Source organism: Chelonus insularis, unplaced genomic scaffold (genome assembly GCF_013357705.1).
Source record: "Chelonus insularis isolate UGA/USDA-ARS -01 unplaced genomic scaffold, ASM1335770v1 contig_338_pilon, whole genome shotgun sequence".
NCBI classification, from domain to species: Eukaryota; Metazoa; Arthropoda; class Insecta; order Hymenoptera; family Braconidae; genus Chelonus; species Chelonus insularis.
The window spans coordinates 193,773-220,171 of NW_023276504.1; the positions used below are offsets into that span (position 1 = coordinate 193,773).

Consider the following 26,399-nt stretch of genomic DNA (forward strand, 5'->3'; position numbering starts at 1 on the left):
TTTTTCATTTTCACTTTCTCTTACAATTCTTATTTTTATTCAAATATGTACTTCATACTTTTCAATTTTATCTGAAAACTTATTACTACAATTTGAGAATAATTATACAATGTGGTTAAGCCACTATAACTGGCACTATTTTCTTTTTTTTAAATATATTTTCCCAAGTATTTGTTACTTTTTAAATTATTATTATTTATTAGCAGTATGATACGCGTGCGTAACGAGTGATTTACAATGTTTTTTATGATTTAGTGTATGTGGATAATTTTATAAAATATTGCATTTTAAAATAAACAAATTTACACGAATAGTGACTTATTTAAATTCTAGTTAAATTGAGATTTCAATTTATTTATAAGATTATTTTTCCATTAATAGAATAAACGAAAACGTCTTTATTTAAAAAATTTTCATTTGACAAAACTACGCTCATTTTATTTATTATTCTTATATTTATTTTACTTATTAATTAATGATTTTATTTTGTTACATAATTATTTTGCCAGGTATTGTTTACGAATCTGAATAAAAAATACTGTACATGTTTTGCTAATACCTTGGCAAAAGAGTTTTAACAAACTATCTTAATTCTTTTTTTTAATCAATATTTGTATCATTTCCCGACATTTCAATACTCCCTAATTTAAAAATGAATGACAGAAATTTTTATCCTATAATTAATCATAGTTTCGAGTAATAATAATAATAATTAATAAGAATAATAAAAAATAAATTGTCTGGAAAAATGTAATTTCTCCAAGATAAAGGTTTATTCTGTTTAATTAATTATATATATATTTTTTACTATTATTTATTTTTTATTAAAAAGACATTGAATGTCGCACCAAAATGAAATTACAATCTTTCAAGTTATTTTTGTTACGAAATAAAGATAACTATTATGTTTCTTTATTAAAATTGCCATTCTTATTGATTATGATGTTGATCGTAATTATAATAATTTTCTTTTAGTTCGTTTGTTTTATGGTTGTTTAAAATTAACTATTAACAATACTGCCTCATGTGTAATAAGCTTTTGATACGGGGCACTTTTTCATTTGCTCTTTTTTCTTTTAAAAGATCATTAATCAATCTGATGACAACTTCCTTATCAACTAATTATATACAAAGCGGCTTATATTTTACTTATTACTTTGTATTATTATTTATTTTGCAATTTAATCATTTTCTTTTTAAATCTTAACATTATATGTCTTCGTTTATAAACAACTTTATAGAAAATTTCTTTAATGAAAATAACATAAACGTTGATAATTACTTATGAGCATAATAAACAAATTTGTACAATTTGTTATGCGCATCCTTATAATTATTTTTAGTCTAGGATACGAATATTTTTGTTTGTAAGACAAATCGTTTTTTAAATTCAAATGTATTACACATATATTTTATTTATCACTCAGAGTTATCTTAGATGTCATTCCATTCTCATTTTCATGTTCACTTTTTTCACTAATTTTTTGTTATATCATAACTAAAAATTAGTATAGTCATGATTAAAAATGTTTGAGATGACATAAAAACTAATACGTAAAGTTATAATTATCATTATTAATAATTTTATCACGTAAAACCACTGTGCAAAAATGATATACATTATTCAAGGGGCCATGTAAATAGGAATATTTAAAAATAATATTTTGTGTTTTTGTTTTCATTAACAGATATTAAAACTAAATCGTAGGGCCTAATAATCATAATGATTATTTAATAAGCATTAATAGCCCACACGATTTGAATAAATAAAACTATTATTTACGAAAACGCTTGAAAATTAAAATCTAATTGAACCATTTCAAAAATCACTGTTCATCATGGATATTTTTTTTTTACAAGTTATGTACTTACGTTTGATCATTATTTTAATGATTATTATTACTATTATTATTAGAATTATTAGTTTTCTTTCTTGTTATATTATTCTAATTACATTATTTCCCCTCCGAAAATTTTTCTCGTAAGCTCTTAATTTTGTGGACGAAATAAGTTTCAAGTGTTTCAGCACATTTGAAGAATGGCGATTCTTTTGGATTATAATAACGGCAATTGTCGAATATTTTAGTCATATCGCCGATAAATTCACTTAATTTCTTGTATGACTTGTCATTTATCCTTAGCTCAATTGTTTGCAGGTCTGCAGATAAATGATATTTATTAATTTTAAGATAAAAATTATTTAAGTTTACGAATATTTTACGAATGAATTTCATTTTACTCCGAAATTAATTACATTTATTATAAAAAATATTTACCCATAGGTTCTTTAATAACTTTATAATAATCTGGAGCTTCATTTGGATCAACAGGTTCCATAAATGGCCAAGCACTTTTGTGAGCCTGAAGTAAATCAATCAACAATCAATAATTTGTTTATATTATTCATTTTAATAAAATCAATTTATTTATTACAATTTAACACACCTGAATTTGTTTTATAAGTTTCTTCAATAAATCTAAATCTTTTGTATCAAGATTTTTCATGTTTGCAAAATTGACAGAGGAATTTCTCTGACAATTAGGACAAACATATTCATCAATATTGTCAGCTTCGGACTGGAGTATTCCGACGCAACGGCCGTGGAACCAGTCTTGACATTTGTCACAACAGATGTAAAATCTTTAAAAGTAAAACATTACAATAATAGAAATTCTTATAAAAATATTCTTTTATTATTAGAAAAATGATATAAAATGGAGAATACATATTTACGGAGGTTCACTGGCTGCATTAATTTTTAAGATAATTTATTGAATTAAAAAAATTTTATACATAAAATTTTGATTTGAATTTACCTAAAACAATATCGCTTATAATTAAAAAAAAAAAGGGAACAAATAATGTTCAATAAAACGATGGAATAGTGTTTGACATTACGAATAACAATAATTGAAAAATAGTTTACAAAATGTGTATGTTCAATTCAAAATAAAATTTAATTTTGATAGTCTAAGATAATGTGTACAATTATAATTTTAAAATGCATAGTATTCGTTAAAATATTCATAAATAAATAATACAATTTTTCTACAATTAAAAAGCAGTGAGTGAACCTATTAGAGATAATATCAAAACGTATAAAATAATAACTTACTGAGATTCATCATAAGGCTGTTTACATAGACAGTAGAGTTCCTGAGTGTCTCTGGCATGTCGACATTCAGTACATACAAACTCTGAAAGAGATTTGCTCATTTCTTCGGTAATACCAACACATTCACCGTGAAACCAATTATTACAAAGGTCACAACCAACGTAAAATTTTGTTTCATCATACGGTGTTCTACATAAACAATAAAGTTTCTCCTTCCTAAGCCGATTAGCTGATGCAGAAGATCCACCAGGTGGTGTATTACCCTGAGACCGATTTTTCTTTGCCTTCCCACTCCGACTGGTTGGACTTACTTGTTGTGGTGTCTGTGCATTGGCTTTCCGCTTGGCACTTCCAACCTTCACCTCATCCTGCTTATGCCTCTCAGCTTTCGTCCGGGATGTCAACTCCGCAGAAAGATCCTTCTGAATGTCAATCTGCAGCTCCTTTTCCAACAGCGCACGTTTTTTCAAAATATCCTTTTTTAGAAGTTCTTTGTGTCGAAAAAGCAGAACCTGCATGCGAGAATGTACCTGTTGCTTCCTTCGAGCTTCCTGAGAATCCTTCAGCTTCGCCGCTCGACTCTTTTGTGCATCATTGATTTCCTCAACCTTTGGCGTCTTCGGTGATTCCTTTGGCTCTTGTTTAATCGTCACTTTTTTACGTGGTGGCTCGGACCAGTCTTCATCTTTATTGTTAACAGCAGAAGTATCCTTCGTTGTCGTTGGTGTATTTACTGTAACGTTGACATTTACTGGAGCAGGTCTTTTACGAGCTGGTGTTTTAGTTACTGGAGTCGTGGGAATTTGAGACTGATTACTTGTCACTGAATTGTCTGTACCTTTCATTTGTTTCTCCTGATAACGCTGGAGTTGTAATAGTTTTTCTTCAATGTCAGGAGTAAGATTTTCTTGTTTTAACGCATTCTTTATCGTTTGCTGAATATAATCTGGTGTTACAATAAATTTATTTTGTCCTGGACTGGCATCTTTTGAAGTTTGTGCTGGTTGTTGTCCATTAGCTATACTCGTACGTTGTGGTTCATCCTCAGAAACACTCGTTCTGCTGACTTGCTGAACAACAACCTTTGGTTTGTCTGGTTGAACAGGTGTACTAGGTACTTCAGTATTATTATTTTCTACTTTAATTGATGACGTCAATGTTTGATTTTTTTGTACAGGTGTTAATGGTGATGAAGTGATAGCATTAGTATTAGAAGCAATTTCAGAATCAACTGTTGAAGTTGTGCTAGTATTTGTATTAATGCTTGTAGTATCAGTAGGTGTATTATTAGTAGATACAGCAGTATTTGTTGTGGTCGTCACATTTCCAGAAGACTGAGTTATTTGACTTCCTGGCGCGGGTTGAACTGCTAGATATATTTTTGTGGGGCCAAGAACTCCCAACTTTCCAGTTAATGCTTGTGCTTTTACTAATTGTTGTTTTACTTGTTGCTGAACCATTGCTAATTGCTGTGGAGTAAAATCAGCACCTTGTATGCCTTGAAGAACTATTCTAGGGCCGTCTGAGGTCTGTATAACTTGTGCTGTGACACATTTTATAATTGTTCCAGGTGGTTGATTTGCCAGAAGTGAAGCTTCCATACTTCCCGGTGCTGGTGTAGATTGAGCAGATGCTGTTGGTGTCGATGGGGTCATCACCGTTGTTGTATTATTATTTATTGTGCTAACTGACGGTGTTGTGGCAGCTCCTGTTGAAGATGATACTGAAGTTGTTGTACTAACTGTTGGTGTAGTTACTGATGGAGTTGCTATCGTTGAAGTTATAACATTAGAAGTTGCTTGTACTACTGCGACTGGAGTTTTTTGTTGAACATTAGTTTTTAAAACTAGTCCAGTACCCGTCGAATTTAAATGTGTTAATTGATTACCGGGAGATGCACCTTTGATAATAACATGCTGACCCCCAACAGTGGCTAATGCAACTTTTCCGGCGGCCAATTGTTGTGCAAAGTTAGCATTATTCATAACTATTGGACTTGGATTAGCAACTACAAATGTATTTTTGGATGGTGTAAACACTGCTGTAGCATTAGAAGCTATTGCAATAGTTTGTTGTTTTATTTTTGGTGTTTGAGGAGTGGTTACACTCTGAGGATTTGGAGTAATATTTTTAGTTGGAGTTCCTTTAGCTGGAGTTACTTTAGTCACAATGGTCTTCACATTAGATTGAGATGTTGCAGTGGGCGTCGATTGATTTACTGTTAATGTAAGTGGTGATGCCGAAGTTGTTTGACTTGTATTTAATACATGAAGTTTGCCATCAGGCAATTGTACGAGCTGTTGTCCTGGCATAAGTCCTCGGACTTGTAATTTACCATCTGGACCACGTAGAATTTGTACTCGTTGTTGTACCGGTGTTAATGGTGAATTAGTTGTATTTGCAGCTTTTATCAAGGATTGTTGATTGGCATTTGTTTGATTCAGTGATTGGGTTTTTGGAAGAATACTAGTTGATCCAGCAACCACAGTTCGTGGTGCTATACCTGATTTCGTCATAAAAATACGTCGTGTACCGATAAAAGTTTTATTTTGCGTTGGAGTTGTTAAGAGAGACGTTAATTGAGATTTTCCATGTGGAGTATTTGGATTCACTGGTATTCCAACTTTAGTTACAATTTTGAGAGGTTCTGTAAAATAATATTTCAAATTGAATTGGTTATTGGAATGATAATAATGATACTAATGATATTTTTGATAAAAAAAAAAAAAATTTTTTTTGTAATAAAAATCTCACCTGTTTTGGGAGTTGCAACTTTAAAAATTGGTGAAGAATTCGCTTGATTCTTCATTGTATTTTCAAGAGCTCTTTTTTGTTGATGAGCAGCTCTCTGAATTCTTAATTGTTGTTCAATTTTTTCTTTAATTTCTTCAGGGGTAGCTTTGCCACTAACTTGATCACTTGATCCAGACAATGAAGTTCGATTTGCTCCAGCCATAATTGATTGTTGAGGTCCACCTGATCGACTCCTAGTAATAATTTGGGCATTAGCCTTTTCTAACCTAAAGAAAAAGACACGACGAAAGCATTGTGTTAGTTGTGAAAGGTGTTAACTGTGGATGGGAAAGCTAGAAAACCCATAAGCTAACAATAATATTCTTACCTGTCACCATACTGCTTGATTTCCCAAAGCTCTAGTTTATCTTCATCAACCCACTCTTCACTCACTTGAGGTTCGGTACTTTGCGGTGATTCAGGTCGTTTTCGTTTTCTCAATCCACTTCTTATTGACGTCACTTCTCGAATTTGTTTCGGAAGTTCCAATGGAATGACAACTTTTCGTCGTAAATATTGAGTTCTGTCCATAAATTGACCAACATGTCGATGCTTCAAAATCTCCAAAGACATAATTTCAGTATCAGTAGTAACTTGATGTTTTCCATCAGATGAAAGTGGCTTTGTAGCCATATCATCCCATCTTAAACAAGCCCAAAGTATTCTCAATTGCAATGCAGCAGCTGCCAAAGATTTTAGTCCTACAGTACGATATAACCAGCATGTTTTGAAAAGAGGCCTTGGACAGGGGTAAGGCCACACTGACATATTAGCCTGCCAAAATTATCAATTAAGTTAATTTAATCAAAAATATTATGTAAAACATAGAATGAGATAATTAATAAAATATTTACCTTAGCTAATTGATGGAATCCTTGAACAGATACTCTTCCACCACCTCTAGCAAGCTTTCGTAGTTCATTTTGTGGAAGTAATAGTATACTTCTTTGCTTCGCTTTAGTACAAAAGGTTGAGCATAACGGATATTTAACGGGCGTACGTTTCTTTCTTCGATCGGCCAAAGAGATTGCAACTTTCTTCAAATAAATTTTTCCTTCAGTACTAACAGTAGTATAGACTCTCGTCGTCCCATCAGCACTCAATTCAGTAGCCATCGTACTTCTTTGAACTGTTCTTCCTCTCCGATTAACAATCGTCACCACTGTACTACTATTACTATTAACTGTTTTAACTTCTGTTGAATTTATTAAATTTTTTGCATTCTCACTTTCTTGAACACTTTTTACAACACCATCTACAGTCTTTACAGTTTTTGATGTCGTTGTTGTTGTAGTTGTGGTTACAGTTTTTGTTACAGTACTCGTGATTTCAACTTTCTTATCTTCTTCATTTTCTAATTTTATTTTTTTGACAATAGGACTATCAATATTAGCTGCTGCTGCTTCCTCTGTGCAATGAGTTGCTAAAGCAACAGCAGATTCTAAATCTCTCTTGATAGCATCTTTAGGTTCTTCATTAGGTTTTTTAGTTACGGTGGTTATGGCTGGAGATAATCCAGCTGATGTTTGATTATTTAACGCATTTGCTTTACGAAGGAGATTAACCAATTCTCGTTTGAGTCTAGCTTTCTGTAGACAAATTGGAGAATAACAAGTCGGTGTCAAACTTTGATTAGTAATCAAGGTTCTTGTCGGTGTTGTCATATTACAGTAATTAGAATAACAACGATTCCCTTTACCAAGCTTCATGATATTTGCATAATGTGTTCTCACCTGTTGAAAACGTTTTGCAACAGGGATCAAAATCTCTTTCACAGCTGGAGGTAAAGATTTATTTATTGTTTTACCAGCTAACATACTTTGAAGTGATCGATCATCATTATCTTCATTTTCAGCATCAGTTCCACCATCTTCTTTTTTAATATTCGATTCTGTAGATTTTTCATTCTGTGAAAAACGACGTTCTTCAAGTATTTTTAAATGAGTTCTTCTTGCTAAAAAGTCATCTATTCTGGTTTTTTTGGCGATTTTTGGATAATGAAGACGTCCAGGTGTCGTCAGAGCTTTCATAATATCAATTTCTTCAAAACGTTCAATTGGAGTGAAAACTTTTTCTATTTTCATTCCAGCTAAAAATGAAAGATTTACTTTTTTATCTGGTTTTACATCTTTTTCTTCTTTAACTTCGGATTTGACTTCTTCCTTCTCAACTTCATTCTTTTCTTCAGGTTGCTCCGGTTCTATTTCTTCTTTGATCTTAGGTTTTAAATCTTCTTGCTTAACTGCTTTTGACTCACAATATTCTTGAACAAGGAATTCATATGTTGGTGGATCCAAAGCTAAGATTTTAATACCTTGTTGATCACGAATTTGAACCATAATTTTTTGTGGTCCTGCTCGTAAACCCACTTTAGATGTATCTCCAGATTTGTATCGACGACTTGCTGATATCCAAAGCCAACCCCATTGTCCATGTACTCGATATTCTTCACCTTTTTGCTTCCACACCTGATGCTTTAAACCAAGAGAGTATTTAACAAAGTTATAAGTTAATCGATTTCTTTCTTCTTCATCTTCTTTCTCCTTCTTCTCTTTTTTATCTAATCTTTTTTTCTCTTCACGCTCAAGGGCTGTCACTCGTTGTAATTTTACATGTCCCAGCTGATCATGCCAAACATTAGCGAATACTACAGATTTGATACAGGCCTGTAAAACAATTAATGCACGTGCGAAGTCTCTAGGATTGACACAAGCACCAACAGCTGTTGTCCAAGGTTTCTTCAATAATGGCCAGTTAGGATGCATAAATGGTGTTTGAATGTTACTCTCCAACTGAAGAATTGTTTGTCTGATTGTACTTACAAGTAATGCTCTCGTTCCAGTCAAAGTTCCAACCCATTTGAACTCTGATGCTTGAGTTAGAGAAAATTTATGGGATAAATGTCGTTTTTTATCACGTTCTTCATTTCTTTGAGCCTTATTTAAAGCTACAGGATTCGTCGTGTATTGATTAACATACGATTTATAATTACTATCCATTCCTAGCTTGAACAAATGAGTACCTGTAGCTATTTGATGAGCTTTTTGCCGAGTCAAACGACCGTTATCACCATTATCTTCTTTTATATCATTTCCTGTTCTTTTCTTTAAATCATCCATGTTAAAAGTTCTTGGGGTTAATGAGCCTGTTTTTGATCTTGTTAAAATTGTATGCTTTTTACCATCTTTACCAATTTTTTCTTCACCATCCTCATCGTCACCTGCTTCAGAAGATGATGAAGATTTTGGCTTATCTGATGATTGACTTGGAAACACTTCACTATCGCCAATTGTTTCTTCAGTATTTTCATTACTTTTTTCCTCAGATTTTTCACCACCACCTGATTCAATATTATCAGGTTTTTTATCATCTTCGTCATTACCTTGACGTTCTTTTTCTTTTTTCTCAGCTTCTTCTTTTTCTTTCATCTCTTGTAATTCTTTTCTTTTTTTTAATATTGCTGCATTTTCTACTTCAAAGTAAGATTTTTTATTGCCTTTAAATTGATTTGTTAAAGATTCTGTTAACTCCATTTGACGAATAATTTCATCTTTATAATCGGATAATTCTCTATACAAAGCAACTTCCATTTCATTTTTATCTAAACTGTTCATTAGCTCTTCAAACTGTAAAGGTGTACTATAATACCATACTTCACCAGCTTCGCTTTCAACGAAAATACGTCGTACTAAGAACCAATATTTTCTGCCATGACGATCAAATCCCAAGTGTTCTTGACGACAAAGTAATCCATTTTTTTCTACATCAGGCACACAATCAACAACACCAGTAACTTTATGAGCTTTACAGGTACTACACTGCCAATCTTCCGTAGGTACATCAACTAGAGGTGGATCAACACATTCTAAATGAAAAACTGCTGGACATGTTTCGCAACATAATAAATCTCCAAGACGATGACAAACTCTACAATGATCATCATAATGCATATTACCTTCATGAATTAAGTCTTCACGTACTGGGTTGGTTATGAGAAATTGGTCAGTAAGAAACTGAAGAACTTTAAGACGATTTTCAATGGTAGTAAATGGATATTCAGTATTGGTAAGAATATTTAAAATATTTTGATCAAATTGTTTATCACTTTCTACGTAAGATCTCAAGATTTCAGGCCAAGTCATGGAATCAACAAAATATAAACTCACATTAACAGAATCTTTTTGATCTAAAGGACCAAAATGTGTTTGTTGAGAATCTTCTTCTCTCAATAAAGCTTTAATTAGCATTATATGAATTTCTGCAAGAAGGTTAGTTTGATCTTCACAATTAATAACGGCACAAAAGTCTTCAAACCTAAAGCTCGATAATCGTACAAGTGATCTAAAATGCCTCAAAACTTCATAGATGGATAAGCATGGCATAACATATTCTTTAGCTATCAAAAGATCATCTGATGATTTAGGAAGTTCTAATGGCGGGAGTTCACGGTTTTGAAGCCAAAGAGGTTCTGGACTAGGTGGTCTTGGTTGACCTAACAGTGATTTTCGTGGAGTCCCACTAGTATTGCTAAAACTAGATAACGAAAAATCACTATCACTAGAAGGATCTGGCTCTTCAAGTGTCTCTGAGGATTCTTCATCAGTTTGGAGTGGATCATCATCAATGTCACTTTTTTCACTAGATTCATCACCAAAATCAGATCCATAATGATACTCAGAATCATTGTAATCAACATTAGTATTATAACCTCGACGTGAATAAGGGCCAGCATGTCCACCTTTACGTGATTTACCACCTCGAGGTCTTCTAGTCCTGGTACTACGTTTGCTTCCATCACTTTCGACTGGAGATGCTGCTCTTGATGCAGTAGGCGTACTTGGTTGTGAACTTGGTGTTTCTGAATCTTTTTGTAAATATTTAGGCTTTTTCAGCATATGAAGTTGAAATTTTTTCGGTCTCTCCATCACCACCGACTTGGGCGGTCGTCCCCGCCGTTTACCTGTTCCTCGTCCAGTCATTTTACGTTCTTAACAATATCAATTAGGTATACAGTCAATTACACTCACGTCACGTAACACGTGGCTTATGAAAGCCCGCGCTTGTAAACAAATACGCTTGATATCGCGGCAATAAAGGATAACCCATGTTTGTACTCTGATCTTTGCGCCATTTTTTTGCACATTTGTCATGTGACCAAACAGAGTCTTTCCATGGTGTCCCGTACTTTTAGAAGACACTATTTTCTAATAATTATCTGTTCACAAGGTCTTGAATAGTCTAAAAAAATTTCAGACGTCTCACTAACGCACTCTTTCACTTCTCTTGTAGCTCACCAACCGAGACAAAAACGAAATTAACGAGCACTCACTGACGCGAGGGAAAAGCGTAAAGGGGGATAAGCTAAGGTAGATTGACGATTGCTTTAGAGAGACGATCTCTGATTGGTCAACGGAAACGCCGCCATGTCGAGTGTTCACAATTTCTGCCGGCTCACCAGATACTAATAAACAAAATTCATTCACTATTAATTCACTTTAGATATTTTTTGATTCGAAAACTTCCAATTTTTTAAGCTTACGAGTTATTAGGTTAATCCAAAAATTTATTATTCACGTAAAACCGTGCTGCTGTTGAGTACAAGCGTCACCCAATCGTCGTCGACGACTCCTGCTGGGCCTCGAGAATTCGCCTTGATGCGACTGCAGGTGGCGGTAATGGCGTTTCAACTGAAAAAAAAAAGTAATTCTAACCACACTTCAAACAACAAATATATGATTATTATTGTACAGTTCATTACCAGAATCACATTTAATTATTATTTCTTATTTTGCAAATAATTAACAATGTTTTTATTGACAAAACACAACTTAGTTTACAGAGCAACAGCTCATTACCGCGAAAAGACGCACATCTAACCTTAGTTCTATTCAGACCTCACAAGAGGACACCACTTTTTTCTGTACCCAATTGCTTTTCGAGCAGTTTTTACATTTTTTCAATTTTCAAATCATTTTCAAAATCATTTCATTTACTTATTCAACTTTTCTATTAATTTATTTTATCACTTGTTACACTATTGTTGAGAACAAGGAAATATTATCGCTCAAACCTTATTGTAAACTGCCATCTACTGTGAAAAAATAAAATATGCGATGTAAGTGAAAAGAAAAAGTTCAAAAATTCATTCCTTTTAGGAAAATTTAATTTTTAATAACTATTTAAAGGTCCATAAATCAAAATAAAAAAAATTTTTTAATTTTACGTAAACGAAATTTTAATTAAAAAAAAAATTTTCAAAATAAACTAAATTGTTTAAAAATTATTTACTATTATCTTCTTCCATAAATAAAATGATTTCCGGATCACAGTTATTGAAAAATATTTGTTGAAAATAAGCTGATAAAAAATTTGATTTGAATCATAATCAAAATAAATAATTTAATACAAGAAAATAATGTTTTAAACAATAAATGAATCACGTAGTATATCCGCACTTTTTTCTTCTATCACTCCAAAATGAATTTTTCATTCAGATAATTTTAATCATCAACATTTTAAGCATTATTTAGATCTTTATAATTTTTTCATCATTATTTAATAAAATCGAATTTTTAAACAATTTAAATTATTCAATCTAATTAGAATGATGTAAAAGTTGTCAATATGACGTCCATTTTAAAAAGAAAACATAGAATGAATGGTGGGGGCAAATCTCATATCACGCATGTGGTGTAATGTGCACATTTTAAATGGCTGCCGTGAAAAATTGAAAAACTGGAAAAGTGTGAAAAAAAGACGTTTTTATGTTGAGAAATTATATCAAGTGATAATAGTGAATTATATTAGAAAAAATAAATACAAAAATAATGGTAAAAATGTATAGCCTCAAACCGATAATAGATCAGGATATAACGATTAACCGTCCGATATGTATGTACGAGATGAAAAATATTCATGACGATAGCGACTTGAAACTGAAGTGCAGAATAGTCTCAGAGGTTACTGGCCACTTTATAAATTCTCTTAAGGTTTATATTATTTAATGTTCATGGCAAATATAAAGCTATCAAAAAAATTAGCGTCGAAAAATTCAAATACAGGTTTAATTAATAGACTTACACGTGGAGCTGCCATGGCTTTTTCCCGTAAAAAGATGAGTTCTTTGAACAACGTTGGCGTGAATTCTTCCCGAAATTTCAACGGTCACTAATCACTCGATCTGAGAGAATATGGTTCTCACTGTTGGCTTGATCGATGTGCTTCCTCTCCTTTCCCCTCCAAATTTTTCTTCTTCATTTCCTGTCATATAATATTATTTTTATTATTTATTCACATTTTAAATGTGAACTGATATTAATTTTTGAGATTTTATCTTAGAATACAAAATATATATTTGCTTACAAAAATTCTCACCAATATAAGTTTGTATAACCAAACATTAATTGTTAAATTAAATTATCTATCAAATACATTCTCATTTAAGCTTTACACATGAAAGTATATGTCAATTTTGAAGATTTGCATTTGTTTACTTTAAAATATTCATATTTTCAGACTCCATCAGCTGAAGTAACAGCGTTAGAGGAAAGACAGAAAAAAATTCTAGTACAATTAGCAGAACTTAAAAACCAAGTTTTAACACTTTGTAACGTTTTAAATAAGAATAACAATCAAAAAGTTCAATCAGTCACTCCTATAATAAGGTATCAGGTAAATATTCTGTTTATTAAATGAGTATTTAAACATAATCAATATTTAAAAACGAATATTTTAATATTACCAATGCTTTGCAGATTCATTCTGTTCCTGAAATAGTGCTAAATGTATCACGATCAAAACCTTGTTATTCACTTTTAGCTCTAGGCAGACTTTGGACTGATATAGACTTTAAAATATCACCATTCATTCATTCCACTATTAAATCTGAAATACCAAAAGGATTCGAAAACACTCGATCCAATGATAAAGCGAATTCAATTAATATAATTCTGATTTGGAAAGAAGGTAGTTTTTGATAGATTTATTTTTTGAAACTATTTAGTCACTAGAGGAATTAATCAAATATTATGTATCTCAGATATAGTTAACAAGTTTATTGCTCGATTTCAGTTCCCAACACCGAACTTATAATCTCTGGTGTTCAAAAATTTCCTATAATCGGTGAATCAAATTTTCTTCGATATCTAGTCCGATCTATCAATGATGGAACATATGAGAATCCTGAATCAATACAGGAGACAATGAAAATTGATAAAATTCTTGACCTGTCAAATCTACTGATCCACCAAAGTCAAGAAAATAAGCAAAAAACATTAGATGAATTGAACAGAAGCTTGAAATCCAATACGTGGTTTTCTGATCACAACGAACCAGGAATTTCTGATTTAGCAGCTTGGTCAGCAGTGAAACAATCTTTGGTAGAAAAATTGCCTTCCAATCTTGTAGGTTGGTACAAAAAATGTGAAAACTTATTCTTAAAATAACTTATTCAATATAATTGAATAAGAAATAAATGTACATAATTTTGATTATTGATAAATTTTTCATAAATTTTTTATTAAATGCAATATTGGTGTATTGAAAACATTATTTTACATTTAAAAATGGATTTCTTCCCTTTTTTATTATGACATCTTGAAATTCTTTGAACTTATAAGGTAGTTACATAGATCATTTATTAATTATAATATATAAATAATTCATGACATAAATTTGAACTAAAAATTGGAGTATAAAATATGCAAAATTCGATGCATATCCCCAATTGCCATTCTTTAGGCACTTGATTTTCATTATTGATAAATGCTTTTCAAAAGCAATAGAAATACATAAGAAAAGATAAAAATCAGACTTTTTAGCTTAAAACTTATTTTGAAATAAACTTACAAAAATACTTAAATACAAATTCTAAGGCATAATAATTAGCTACCAATATTTCATTATTAAAGTAGCATATTCATAATAATTAATATAAAAAAGTAAATATTAACTTCAGTCAAATAATATTGCGTATTTACAATAATCGTTTTAAAGAAAGTTTTTAATAAAATTATTTATTAACAAGCATTCGTCTTCGAGTACTCAATATAATTTATCATCTTCTATAACATTGTCAGTAAATTATTGAAACAATGATATGAATGATTTTATAAAAGTATGTTGTATATAAAAAAAGCATGATTCATTTACAAATGGCTAGATTCTAAAATTTCTCTTGAATATTTAAGATATATTTTTATACTCTTCTTAGTGAGAAATCTTTAGATGAGTTATGATAAAAAAAGTGGCACTAATATGTATTAATATTCATAGAGATCGCTTGCCTAACTTCTAATTGATATGAAATGACAAATTGTCAATGTATACATCCAGTGATACGTATATATAAAGCTTCATAATCCAATTATGGAAGTAAAAATATCTATCTAAAGCACTTAAATATTATCTTTCGTCACACTCTTGTGATTGATTGACAAATCGCTTGTATAAATTATTAATATTAATAATAATAATCTAATGAACTGTATCACAATATTGAATATTAACTGCTAGTAAATTTTTGTTTTCCTTAGTAATAAATAATTTTTAAACAAATGATGAAAAACCAGGCAGTGGAGCTCTCGATCTTGCCATATTATTCATAATAATTTGGCCACCATTGAGACTTACTACAGCACTTCCTTCCGGTTCTGAGTCTGTATAAGATGAATAATTTCGTACTGGTTTCTGACGTTTCCATGATTGACGTAATGAATCATTAACATTTGCATAATGATTGACAAACGAGTGGGGATCTGATTGAACACTCTCGTTCTCACTTTCCGAACCCTACAAAAAAATAATTAAAATAATTAATCAAGGAATTATTCTAGAAATATGTTTAAAAAAAATCATCATTCTATCTGAAATACCTGAGAATCTGTCGAACTAATTTCAGAAGGTTTTTCTGTTACACTACTATCATCTGGATTTTCATCGTAACCTTTCAAGCTTTCTTCATCACTATGATATGCAACAGAGGCTGGAGAAGGTCTTGGAGGTGATTTACCATGTAATGGTGGTGGTGGAGGATGCATTGATTTCCTTCCTAAAGTATTACGTTTACTTAAAGTTCCACAACCGTTGGCAATACTTAGACCGCCTGAAGGTCGTGTACGATATAAAGAAAGGTCAGATTCTTGGCGATCATCAATATCCATAGCCATTGATTCTTCTAGTGTTTTTTGAGCTTCTTGTTTGTATTTATAACTCTTACTCTTTACACAGAGAATTGCTACTACCATAATAATAATTACAATTGAAGTGGCAGCAAGTGTGACCATGAACCAGGTTTGACGATAAAATGGTCGATGTTGCAGATATGCATACTCTAAATAGAGTTTTGATGGCGTTAAAATTGTCTCTGATGAATATGCAGGATAACTAATGCCATATTTGTTATATGAAATAACTCGGAAGAGATATGATGTTGATGGAAGAAGATTTTGATAAGAAACAGTAAATTCATAGAGAAGTCCATTGGTTGTCTTTGCAATTGTTTGCCATCGAGATTCATCTGTGTTTGACAAACAAATAAATTATGTTAATAATGATTATTGTTGATAACAAGAGTTTTCTTCAATCTCATTAATCAATTAAATCTGTTATAATACGAATAAAACTACTCAATAACACACTCAAATTAATAGCTACTAATACTGTTAAATTAGTACACAAGGGGATATTCGTCTCATGAGAAAAGCTCATGCATCTTATGGTTAAAAAAATGTAATTATATCAATAATTCAATTAATAACTCAATCGAGGGTAATGTTTCACTTACAATGCTGCCAATCTTCCATGGCTGTGTCAGAAAAAATATGATATAGCAATGATTCCCCCATTTTTATTTATTTACTTCAAATTAAATATTATTAATAAAGTTAAATTATCTTACCTTTTCTGCGTGTTTCGATATAATATCCAAGAATAGGTCCTTTTCCAGAAGCACCATTTTTCCATTTCATTTCAACACTGGAAACTGTCTTAGAAATTTCAAGATGTGTCGGAGCCATTGGAGAACCTTCTTGAGGCCCAGTTGTGACATTTCCTGACACTGGAGGACCAAAATCAATTGTCAATGCTCGAACCATGAATGTATAAGTTACTTCTTCTTCTAGAGGTTGAACGAGAAGACTTGTTTCAGTTACTTTTTGTTTAACTTGTTTGCTAAATTTGTCATTTTGCTCTGCAGTTTCATAAGTCACGATGTATCCAACGATTTCACCATTACGAAGTTTCGGTGGATCCCAAGTAACTTTCATGCTTGTCATTGTAATTTCAGTAAATTGAAGATTTCCTGGAGGTCCGGGAATGTCTTGTGTAGTTCTTACAGTAATTGGTGGTGTTCTAGGACCATCACCAGCCGGATTGAAGGCTAAAACTTGAACTCTATATTCAGTATATTTATCAAGAAAAACTAAACTATGTTGGAGAGATGATGCAGGAACAACTTCAATCTCTTCTTCTTGTTTTTTCTCAAGTACTTGAGGTGAATCTGTCACTAAATAGAAAATTTTATAGCCCAACAAATCACCATTTTGCATATGAGCCTCTGGTGGTTTCCATTTAAGATAAACCTCGGTTGAAGAAATTGGTTTAGCTTCAAGATTTTGAGGTTGACCTGTGGGAACAGCTTCTCCAACATAAACAGTTACTGGAGGGCTTGGAGGACCATCTCCTTCGGAATTGAATGGTAATACAACGATTTCATAGTTTTTATCCTCCATTAAATCACTTAGAATCATTTTTGTTTTATTAATTCCTAAAATCTCTTGCTTTGGAGTGGCTTGAAGAGCAGTTGGAAAATCAGAAAGAGGTTGATAAACAACTCTATAACCTCCAGTTTCATGATCTCCACTCCAGTGTACCTCTTCAATCATGTCCCAATGAACTTCAATACTTGTTGTAGTTATAGGAACAACTTTAAGTCCTGTAACACCTTTAGAAGGAGCTGCTGGAAGTGTTTGAACTTGCAAAGACTCTCCACTCCAATCTGATGGTCCAATGTCATTTGTTGCTTGAATCCGGAATTGATACAATGTAAACGGTTTTAGATTGTCTGCTGTATAAGATGTTGAAGTTGGATCAACACGTTCGGAAATAGTTTGAAAAGGTCCTGAGTTTTCAGATTTTTGCACAGTATAATAACGTAATGGAGCAGATCCATCTGGTCCAGGATTCCAAGAAAAGGTAATTTGTCGACTCTGAACTTGTGATCGACTGATTTGTGGTGTTGACGGAGGTTGAGGTTTTTCACGATTATTTGTTGTAAGTACTAAAGCAAATGCCGTTTTACCCCAACCTAATTTTGTACGTGCTGTCACTGAAAACATATAATATTTTTCTGGCTCTAGACCAGTGGCAGTAAATGTTCTTGCGGATGCTTCTTCTTCCTTAGAATATTGTCTTTCTTGGCTACTATTCAAATGATACATCACTTTATAAGCCAATATTTCACCATTTGGATCTTCTGGCGTATCCCAGATAATTCTTGCTGTAGAGAAACTAACATCAGGTAAAGAGACATTTGATGGAGGTCCTGGAACATCTTCAAATGTTTGAACTCTAATTGGTGGTGTACTTAAAGCACCATCTCCAAGTCTTGTATACGCCAAGACATGAATTTGATACTGTACAAACTTTTTCAACTCTGTTAAAGTGGTCGTAAATGTTGTATTTTTAGGAATATTTTTATATTGAAACGGTGATTTTCCAATTGGTCCATAATAGACTTTATAGCCTTCAATTTGACCATTTTGATGTTCTACAGGAACTTCACCCCACTTGACAAGAATTGTCGTTGATGATGTAGCATTAGCTTCAACATTTGATGGGCCTACTGATGGTACGGATTCTCTAGTTCTTTCTACAGCTTTTGGACTTGGTACTGAAAATCCTACATCATTATAAGCTTGCATAATAATTTCATACACAGCATATTCCTCCATATCCTCCAAAACATAAGAATTTGCTGTATGATCTTCAATTGCAATACTTTTTGATTTATTAGTTCGTACTTCTGTATAAGTAACGTTATATCCACGTGGATTACCATACCATTCGACCTGCTGTAGAGGAATCCAACGTACTCGTAATTCTGTAGCACTCATGGCGCGTACCGTAACATTCATTGGGGGATGAGAGGGTGGTGCTTGAATAGTTTGAAATTCTTTCGTTGGTTCCGAAGGTTTAGAGGCACCAACGACATTGTTAGCAATGAGTCTAAGCTTATATTCCATAAATGGAATCAATCCTCCAACAGTGACAGTGCTAGCATCAGGATCAGAGACTTCATAAATATTGTACCAAGTGGTATTTCTCTTTGTTTGAGCTTGTACTGTCCATTTAATAATTGATGAATTTCCGTCAAAGCCTGGAGTAAACTGAAGAACGACCGAAAAAGCATCAATATTTGATAAAGCCAACTTTGAGGGTGGTTCTGGAAGTACTGGTTCAACTCCTGATTGAATTGTAGCAACTTTAGATTTTCCTGGTCCTTTAGATGTCCAAGCAATTACTTCGAACTTATAATGTGTTGTTGGTTGGAGATGTTCTACGTTACTTGATAATGTGTCTGCTGAATAATTCAAAACTTTAAGAGATTCCGGCAAGTCTTTGATCATATATTTAAGCTGATAGCCTGTTAAGACACCATTCATTTCACTTGGTGGTTGCCATTTGACTGTTAATGCACGATCGCTGATATTGTGGAATTGAAGGTTCTCTACTTCTCCTGGAACATCTTCACATGTTCTTACTTGAATGGGACTACTTCTTTGACCATCACCGGGATCAGTGAAACAAAGAACAGTTATATTATACGGCGTATATTTTTTTAAACCAGTCATAAGGGCTGATTGTTCAGCAAGAGGATCAAAAAGACTTGGAGGAACCTTCATTGACTTGTATTCATTTTCTTCGGAAAAATTTCCACCAGTCCAAGCTTGAATTTTATATCCTTGATTAATTCCATTTATTTTTTGAGGATTAGGAGGTTTCCACCAAACTTTAATTGCTGTTGAATTAATAGCTTCCACTCGTATATTCGTTGGTGGTGCTTCAGGAACACCTTCCTTAGTTTTTATTATTAACCCATCTGTATAAACTCCAATTCCTTTTTCATTATAAGCAGCAACTTGAACGATGTAATCCTTCCAAGTTATTAAATCCGATATAAGATAATTCTTTTGCGCTTCATTGGTGATGTTTTGCATCGTCCATGGACTTTGCTTGTAATATCCGTGAAGTCTATACCTCAATATATATCCAAGAATATGTCCATTACAATGTTCATCAAGGGGCGGTTGCCATTGAGTTATGATTTCAGAATCAGATCTCGCAGATCCAACAAATCCAACAGGTGGACCTGATGGTGGTTCTTGGGGCAATATAATTACATTGCTTGGTTCCGAAGGCGGACTTTCTCCTACTAAATTTATAGCAGTAACTCGGAATTGATATGCAGCAGCAGCTTTTAAATCCTTTAATAAACTCCATCGTAATTGTGCTGATACATTATTATTTTCTACTACCCAGTTGGACAACGAATCGGCAATAGGGCCAGTTTCCGGAACCACCCGACGTTCAACAACGAATTTTTTGATTGGACTATTGCCATCAAAACCTGGAACCCAGCTAACATTCACTGTTCTTGGCGATATACTTTCTACACGTTCAGCAATGACATTTATCGGAGCAAATGGTAGCTCTATGACACTTAAACGTGCACTACGAGTTTCATTACCTCCTGGGGATATTACGGAACATGTATATTCACCAACATCAGATGCGCGAACCGCTCCAATCTCTAGAGTGCCATCATGGCGTGTTTTTACTCGAGAACTTGCTCGATTGATTAATTGAGCATTGTGGAACCAATCAATGTCATAAGGTACGCTTGGATCATTAGATACTTTACACTCTAGCTTGGCTGTGTGCCCTAAAAGTACTGATGTATCACTTGGTGGTCGAATGATTTGAGTACGAACATGAATTGAAAGATAACCAGATCCATTAACAGATCCAGCATCGTTTGAACGTATGCAGGTATATTTTCCGGCATCGTTGACATTTACTGAAGATATTTGAAGATCCCCCGTGTCAAGAAGTCGAACTCTTCCGGCAATTTCAACGGGAATCGTATCTGAAAAAAAAATCAAATTATAAAACATGTTCTAAAACAAATGATCAATAAATTCTTTAGAATAATTTTAATAATATTAAATACCATTAAATATCCAGGTTGTATTAGGAATTGGTGCACCAACAGCTCGACACACAATTGTTGCGTCTTTGCCATCCAGAACAGTCAAATTACGAGGACTGGTTTCCATTATCGGAATAGATGCTGTAAAGGAAAAAAAGTGATTTTTAAATAACTGAGTGCTAAAATAGTCGAGTAAATGCCATGCGTGATATAAAAAGTGAACTTAAGTAGCTAAAAAAAAACATAAAATAAAACAGATGCGTATCCCAATGACTTCCTTGTCATGAATTGAAAAATGATATCTAAATTCATTTGTCAGCATTCCTGGATTTAAAACTACTCTAAATTGGATTAAAAGGACAGATAAATTATCTAAGGGATTTTGATGAACATCAAAAATGAGAAAAAAATTAAAAAATAATGCAGACAAAAAAATGTGAAAATGCATTTGATAAAAAAATAAACAAGCAAATGATTAAAGTGTTTTCGCACGATGTCAAGCTGTGCCTATAAGTGATAAAACATTTTTCTTCGAACGTAGAGTCTACAAATCGTGTTCAAACTAGGTCAAAACAAAAGCTTTATCTCTCTTTCAATAGCATGTTATCTCCTCATAAGCCTTACTCTCTGGATAGTGAGTGAACTCAAAGTGGCGGTCGGATTGACGAACTCTCACTATTCTGTAGCCGGAAACCCATCGGGCTACCCTCTTCACCTCAGGACTTTTGTTCACTGTTTTTTCAATAAAAACATATGTCAATTGCATCGTTGATGCTTTAAAAACGCAGGTGACAAGTAATCATATCAACAGATATCTTATTTCAGATGAATATTGATGTCTAGACTATAAACAGTATTTATATACTTTGTACTTACTTTTTACTTTCAACCATGTATAACTTGATGATTCGCCCGCATCATTAGATGCTAAACATTGGAATATTCCCGCATAATCCATCGTCAATCTGTCGATTATCAGAGAGCCATCATCTCCAACTTTATATCTGTAATAAATAAATAGTAAAAATATTCATACTGTATCATTTTACGGAACAAATATTTTAATGCAAGATAATTTACAAATCACTAAGATGAATAAAAAATATAAAAATGAGTCTTGGCGCACATAATGGACTTCACTGGACTACATATGCTTTCTCAGAACGTAAAGAAATGACAAATTTCAACAATTGACTTCATTACAATAATGTCCTAATGGAAAATTAATAATAATTTTCATACAAGAGTTTTTTAATTTACCTAGAGCCAATAAATGGATCAATTGACTCTGCATTGTGATACCAGCTAATTTTTGGAGTAGGTACGCCAACAACATCGCACGGTATCACTACCGTTGATCCGTAATCCCCATGTGTTTCTCGTTTCAGATCATTAACGAATGTAGGCTTTTCAAAAACATCAACCTTGGCGCTGGCATTAATCATTGGATAATCTCCACTACGAAGATAAACATGACATGTGTAGATTCCTGTGTAAGTCAAATTAGCAGAAATAAGCTCTAGAGTCCTGTTCCATAGGTCGTTAAGACTATATGAAATTCTTGCGTCTTCTATCGGGATCCCATCTTTACTCCATAAAACTTGTAACTCGTGAAGAGATCTGTTATTAAATAACAATCACTTAATTAGTATTAAAAAAAACGATATTTCTTCAGTGCGAGATAAAATAAAATATTACCTGGAATTTGCTATACAGTCAAGATAAGTAACAGGTTGATGTTTGATAATTTGCGTATCGTTCGGTGGAACAACAATAGTCGGAGCTATTTCAACATTTGGATCTCCAACAACTTTTAGTTTAAACCATGGACTGTATTCTTCCTTGCCAACTTGTGTATTCATAGCACGAGCTCTGAGCAATAAAATATGATATTGTAGTAATTCTTAACAATAAGTAATCATAAAAGAGCAACAAAAATCTTCAAGTTCTACCTGTATGAACGTTCATCTTTATCATCAGCACTTAAAATAATCAAGTTGCCTTGATTCGTTACGTATTTAATGTCATAGGGGAGAGGACCTTCTGGCGTTGACCAGGTGACGTCTGGTGCTGGATGACTCTCTATGGGTGGTAATTCTAGAATTGCTGCTTCCCCATAATTTACAGTAACTTCTTTTTCCGTTTGATTCTTGAAGACTCCCATATCTAATTATAATTAAATTTATTTTTAATAAATCATGTTTTAAAATGCGGGTTTGTTGATTAATAATATAATTGTAATTGGATTAAAAAATTAATAGCAATTTCATTCTATAATATGTGTTAATCATTACAAACGAATCAACAAGATTATTTTTTCCCTTACTTCAAATAAGAACCCTCTATAAATTATTTCAGAAGAAAATAAATAAAAATTACTCTACAAATTAAACATAGATAAATCATGTTTTTTATCCTCATTTTTTCTTCAGACTTATTTTTGGCATACTTATATTGTATACAAAATCTATCTCATTCGTTTGATGTATGTTTCAATAAATACACTGTCATAATAAATTTACAAAAATTTGTATGCGATAGTAAATCGATCTTTAAAATTATTTTTAAATTCATTTAGATTAAACTAATCTATCCAAGATGACCACCATTGAATGAGGTTAAATAGATAATAGACATTTACCAGCTACATATGTATAATCAGTCAATTGTAATAAAGTTATAATATTATGGTCTATAATTATCTACTAATAAATATTCTTTTAACTTTTATTTTGTAAAAATCGATAATTAATTATTCTCTATTCAATTTTATTTAATTCAAAAAAAAATTTTTTTAATTTAAAATTTAAAATTGAAAAACCTACAGGCAACAAAAAATGGAACACGTTCACTGAAGACAGATCCAACATCATTGGTAGCAACACAATAATAAACTCCAGCATCGTTCTTGCTAGAATTATAAATTCGCCAAACCAATTCTGATGTCAACTCATTGCTAAGAGCAACGCCATCCTTAAACCACCTGTACTTTGGTTGAGGATATCCTAAAAGGAAAAAAAAACTCTGTTAGTTTAGACTTTATTCATTTATCAAATTACAATTCTTTCCTCCATCACCCTTCTTTTTTTCTCTTGTCTCTCTAACTTTCAAGTTTTATGGCTTCATTTACCCTACGTCATTCGATCGTAGGTCGCTTTTTACGTATTTTCGTTCCTTAATATACAAATAATAACAAAAATATCGTCTATAAACATTTTCAAAGGGAAAAAAGAAAATCTATCTCTAGATATTTAGCATAATCATAGAAAATTATTTTTTATTATTGATTTTGACACTTACCTCGAGCTTGACATTGGAGAATCTTTGGCCTGGTCTCTATCAGAATTTTACTTATTACAGATGGTTGAATGATAAATCTTGGCTCTTGAAGAGATTCTGCAATATTGAAATAAACATTTAAATTTCAGAGTAATATAAAAAAAGTCATTCACTATCTTAAAAAAAAATTAATTCTTTTTTTCAACGGATATACTACATAAAAGAGACTTTGATGAATTTTCGCAGTATGAAGCAGTGAAAGAGGTCTAAATGATGATCTAAAAGAAGTACTTAATGGAGAGTAGTCAGATAAGCTGAGGAAGTGGGGAAAGACTCAGTAAGAAGCCGGACAAAGAGGCTATCAATACTAAAAGAGTTGATGAGAACGTGGCTTTTACTTGACAGTCCTATATAATAAGAAGTATTCAAGGTTGATACAATAAAATAGATTATTTGAATAATACTTTGTCCATCAAGTATATTAAATTAAAACGATATAATTTTATCCTGTTATTATTGTACATTTATTTTATTAATTGCAAATTTAAAAAAAAGCATTCATGCATGATGACTGATCTAGTGATAGTTAAAATGACTCATTTTCAATAACGGATCTTGACCGATTATTCTTTTTTGATGGAATACTTGTTACAGTGAGAGCCACAAATTCTTTTCTCCTCTTTATATATATATGTAGGTATATTCTCGTATAGTGTAACCTTCCCAATGTGTCCTTTTACTCTTACTCAACATATAGGCATCGTCGTGAGTCAGGGCATATTCATGAAGAATGGGAGATCAAAGAATTTAAATGACAGTTCTGTAGTATTTCTCTTTCATTTAACTTTTTAGATAGTTTCATATTTCTTTTTAGGCATGATAATAATACCCATGATTCGAAAGAAAATATTATTTACTTCATATTAGCTTTAATGATTTAATACTTGAAAACTTACATCTATTAAAATTGAGAAATAAAATATTTGATAATGATAAGTAATGAAAGAAACTGAAGAATACTGTTCTCCAAATTTGTTTTATGATGAAATAACTTTCCTGATGATTTTAGTAAAAACAATACATATATGGTAATCTTAATTTAATCACTAAAATTATTTTCTGATAAAATTGTTGTTGGAATTATTTCTTCAAATCATATCTTGGATCAGAGACTCTGTTAGTACTTTCAATATTACATCCATGTGAATGTAATGATGAAATAATAATTATCATCGAACATTTGTAGACATTTCAAGTATATATCATCAAATGAGAGTTTAAAATGAGTAAAGGTAGAAAGAATATTGAAAAAATTCGATATGTATTGATTTTAAACCCAAACTCCCTGAATGACTTCAATAAAATATAAAATGAGCAGCTATAAAACTCCAAATGTATGCTTGTGAACATAAACTTTGATCAATTTTTTGTTCATAAACCATTCAAACAAACAACTTGAAACATTTTATTGTTAAACAAGAGAATTAAGGTATTTCAATGTAATTGGTTTTCTTGGAATAACTTTCAACAATTTTACAATTTCATACTGTGAAATAAAAAACGATTTTATACCACAAGCTGTCCGTTATAATAATCTCCAATTTATATGGTTATATTAGACTGTTTGTAAAGGCAAATTGATGTCTTAAAAATATTTCTGTTTAGCCAAACGATTCATTGCTCTTTATAACTGCTGCCAGTTGATGTGGAGTTTGCTCAAGCGTTTGAAATAAATTTCCAATGAAGAGAAACAATTGAGCTTTAATCGTGCCCAATCAAAGTCACGTACTAACTGCACAGCCAGCAGTTAAAATATTGGCGCAAAGTGGTGGAAGGAAAGAGAAGAGAATTAGAATGAAAATATAATATATAACAAGAACGGCGCCAAGAAAGATGAAATTCAAGAGAGTGCTCTTGAAAACAACTTGAGTGTTCTATTCCTTCTGCCTTTTTATCACGTTTGCCAAGGCATATCGTCGGCTGTAATGTTATACTACCAGCCA

General features: G+C 32.1%; 3 protein-coding genes across 8 annotated transcripts in view; 1 reads left to right on the plus strand and 2 right to left on the minus strand.

Moving 5' to 3' along the window:
- Nucleotides 1-13,113, minus strand: E(bx) (nucleosome-remodeling factor subunit NURF301 E(bx)). Of its 4 annotated transcripts, XM_035082080.1 has the most exons (9): nucleotides 11,668-12,004; nucleotides 11,449-11,596; nucleotides 6,764-11,370; nucleotides 6,238-6,683; nucleotides 5,871-6,136; nucleotides 3,117-5,763; nucleotides 2,446-2,641; nucleotides 2,277-2,361; nucleotides 1-2,158 (listed from the first exon to the last, which is right to left on the minus strand). In XM_035082080.1, exons 3-9 carry the CDS (start codon nucleotides 10,886-10,888, stop codon nucleotides 1,956-1,958), a joined length of 7,968 nt encoding a protein of 2,655 aa, XP_034937971.1. In that variant the 5' UTR covers nucleotides 10,889-11,370; nucleotides 11,449-11,596; nucleotides 11,668-12,004; the 3' UTR covers nucleotides 1-1,955. The 4 variants fall into 4 exon arrangements, with proteins under 4 accessions (XP_034937971.1, XP_034937970.1, XP_034937972.1 ...); XM_035082079.1 differs by lacking the exon at nucleotides 11,668-12,004 and adding an exon at nucleotides 12,990-13,113 and having other exon boundaries at nucleotides 6,764-11,596; XM_035082081.1 differs by having other exon boundaries at nucleotides 5,871-6,103; nucleotides 6,764-11,596.
- AIMP2 (aaRS-interacting multifunctional protein 2) lies at nucleotides 12,428-14,437 on the plus strand. 2 transcript variants are annotated; one of them, XM_035082085.1, is made up of 4 exons: nucleotides 12,428-12,898; nucleotides 13,425-13,580; nucleotides 13,664-13,874; nucleotides 13,980-14,437. In XM_035082085.1, exons 1-4 carry the CDS (start codon nucleotides 12,737-12,739, stop codon nucleotides 14,351-14,353), a joined length of 903 nt encoding a protein of 300 aa, XP_034937976.1. In that variant the 5' UTR covers nucleotides 12,428-12,736; the 3' UTR covers nucleotides 14,354-14,437. The 2 variants fall into 2 exon arrangements, with proteins under 2 accessions (XP_034937976.1, XP_034937977.1); XM_035082086.1 differs by having other exon boundaries at nucleotides 12,431-12,868.
- sdk (sidekick cell adhesion molecule) overlaps nucleotides 14,413-26,399 on the minus strand; it is a 20,110-nt gene continuing 8,123 nt past the window's right edge. Inside the window, exons 2-12 of one of the 2 annotated variants that reach the window (XM_035082083.1) lie at nucleotides 24,418-24,513; nucleotides 23,943-24,122; nucleotides 23,070-23,283; nucleotides 22,816-22,989; nucleotides 22,378-22,737; nucleotides 21,994-22,121; nucleotides 21,742-21,849; nucleotides 21,139-21,258; nucleotides 16,807-21,054; nucleotides 15,782-16,425; nucleotides 14,413-15,698 (exon numbers count right to left, since the gene is read on the minus strand). In XM_035082083.1, coding sequence (XP_034937974.1) covers nucleotides 15,456-15,698; nucleotides 15,782-16,425; nucleotides 16,807-21,054; nucleotides 21,139-21,258; nucleotides 21,742-21,849; nucleotides 21,994-22,121; nucleotides 22,378-22,737; nucleotides 22,816-22,989; nucleotides 23,070-23,283; nucleotides 23,943-24,122; nucleotides 24,418-24,513 — 6,515 coding nt within the window. In that variant the 3' untranslated portion in view covers nucleotides 14,413-15,455. The remainder of the gene's footprint in view (nucleotides 15,699-15,781; nucleotides 16,426-16,806; nucleotides 21,055-21,138; nucleotides 21,259-21,741; nucleotides 21,850-21,993; nucleotides 22,122-22,377; nucleotides 22,738-22,815; nucleotides 22,990-23,069; nucleotides 23,284-23,942; nucleotides 24,123-24,417; nucleotides 24,514-26,399) is intronic. The other variant, XM_035082084.1, reaches the window with a different exon arrangement.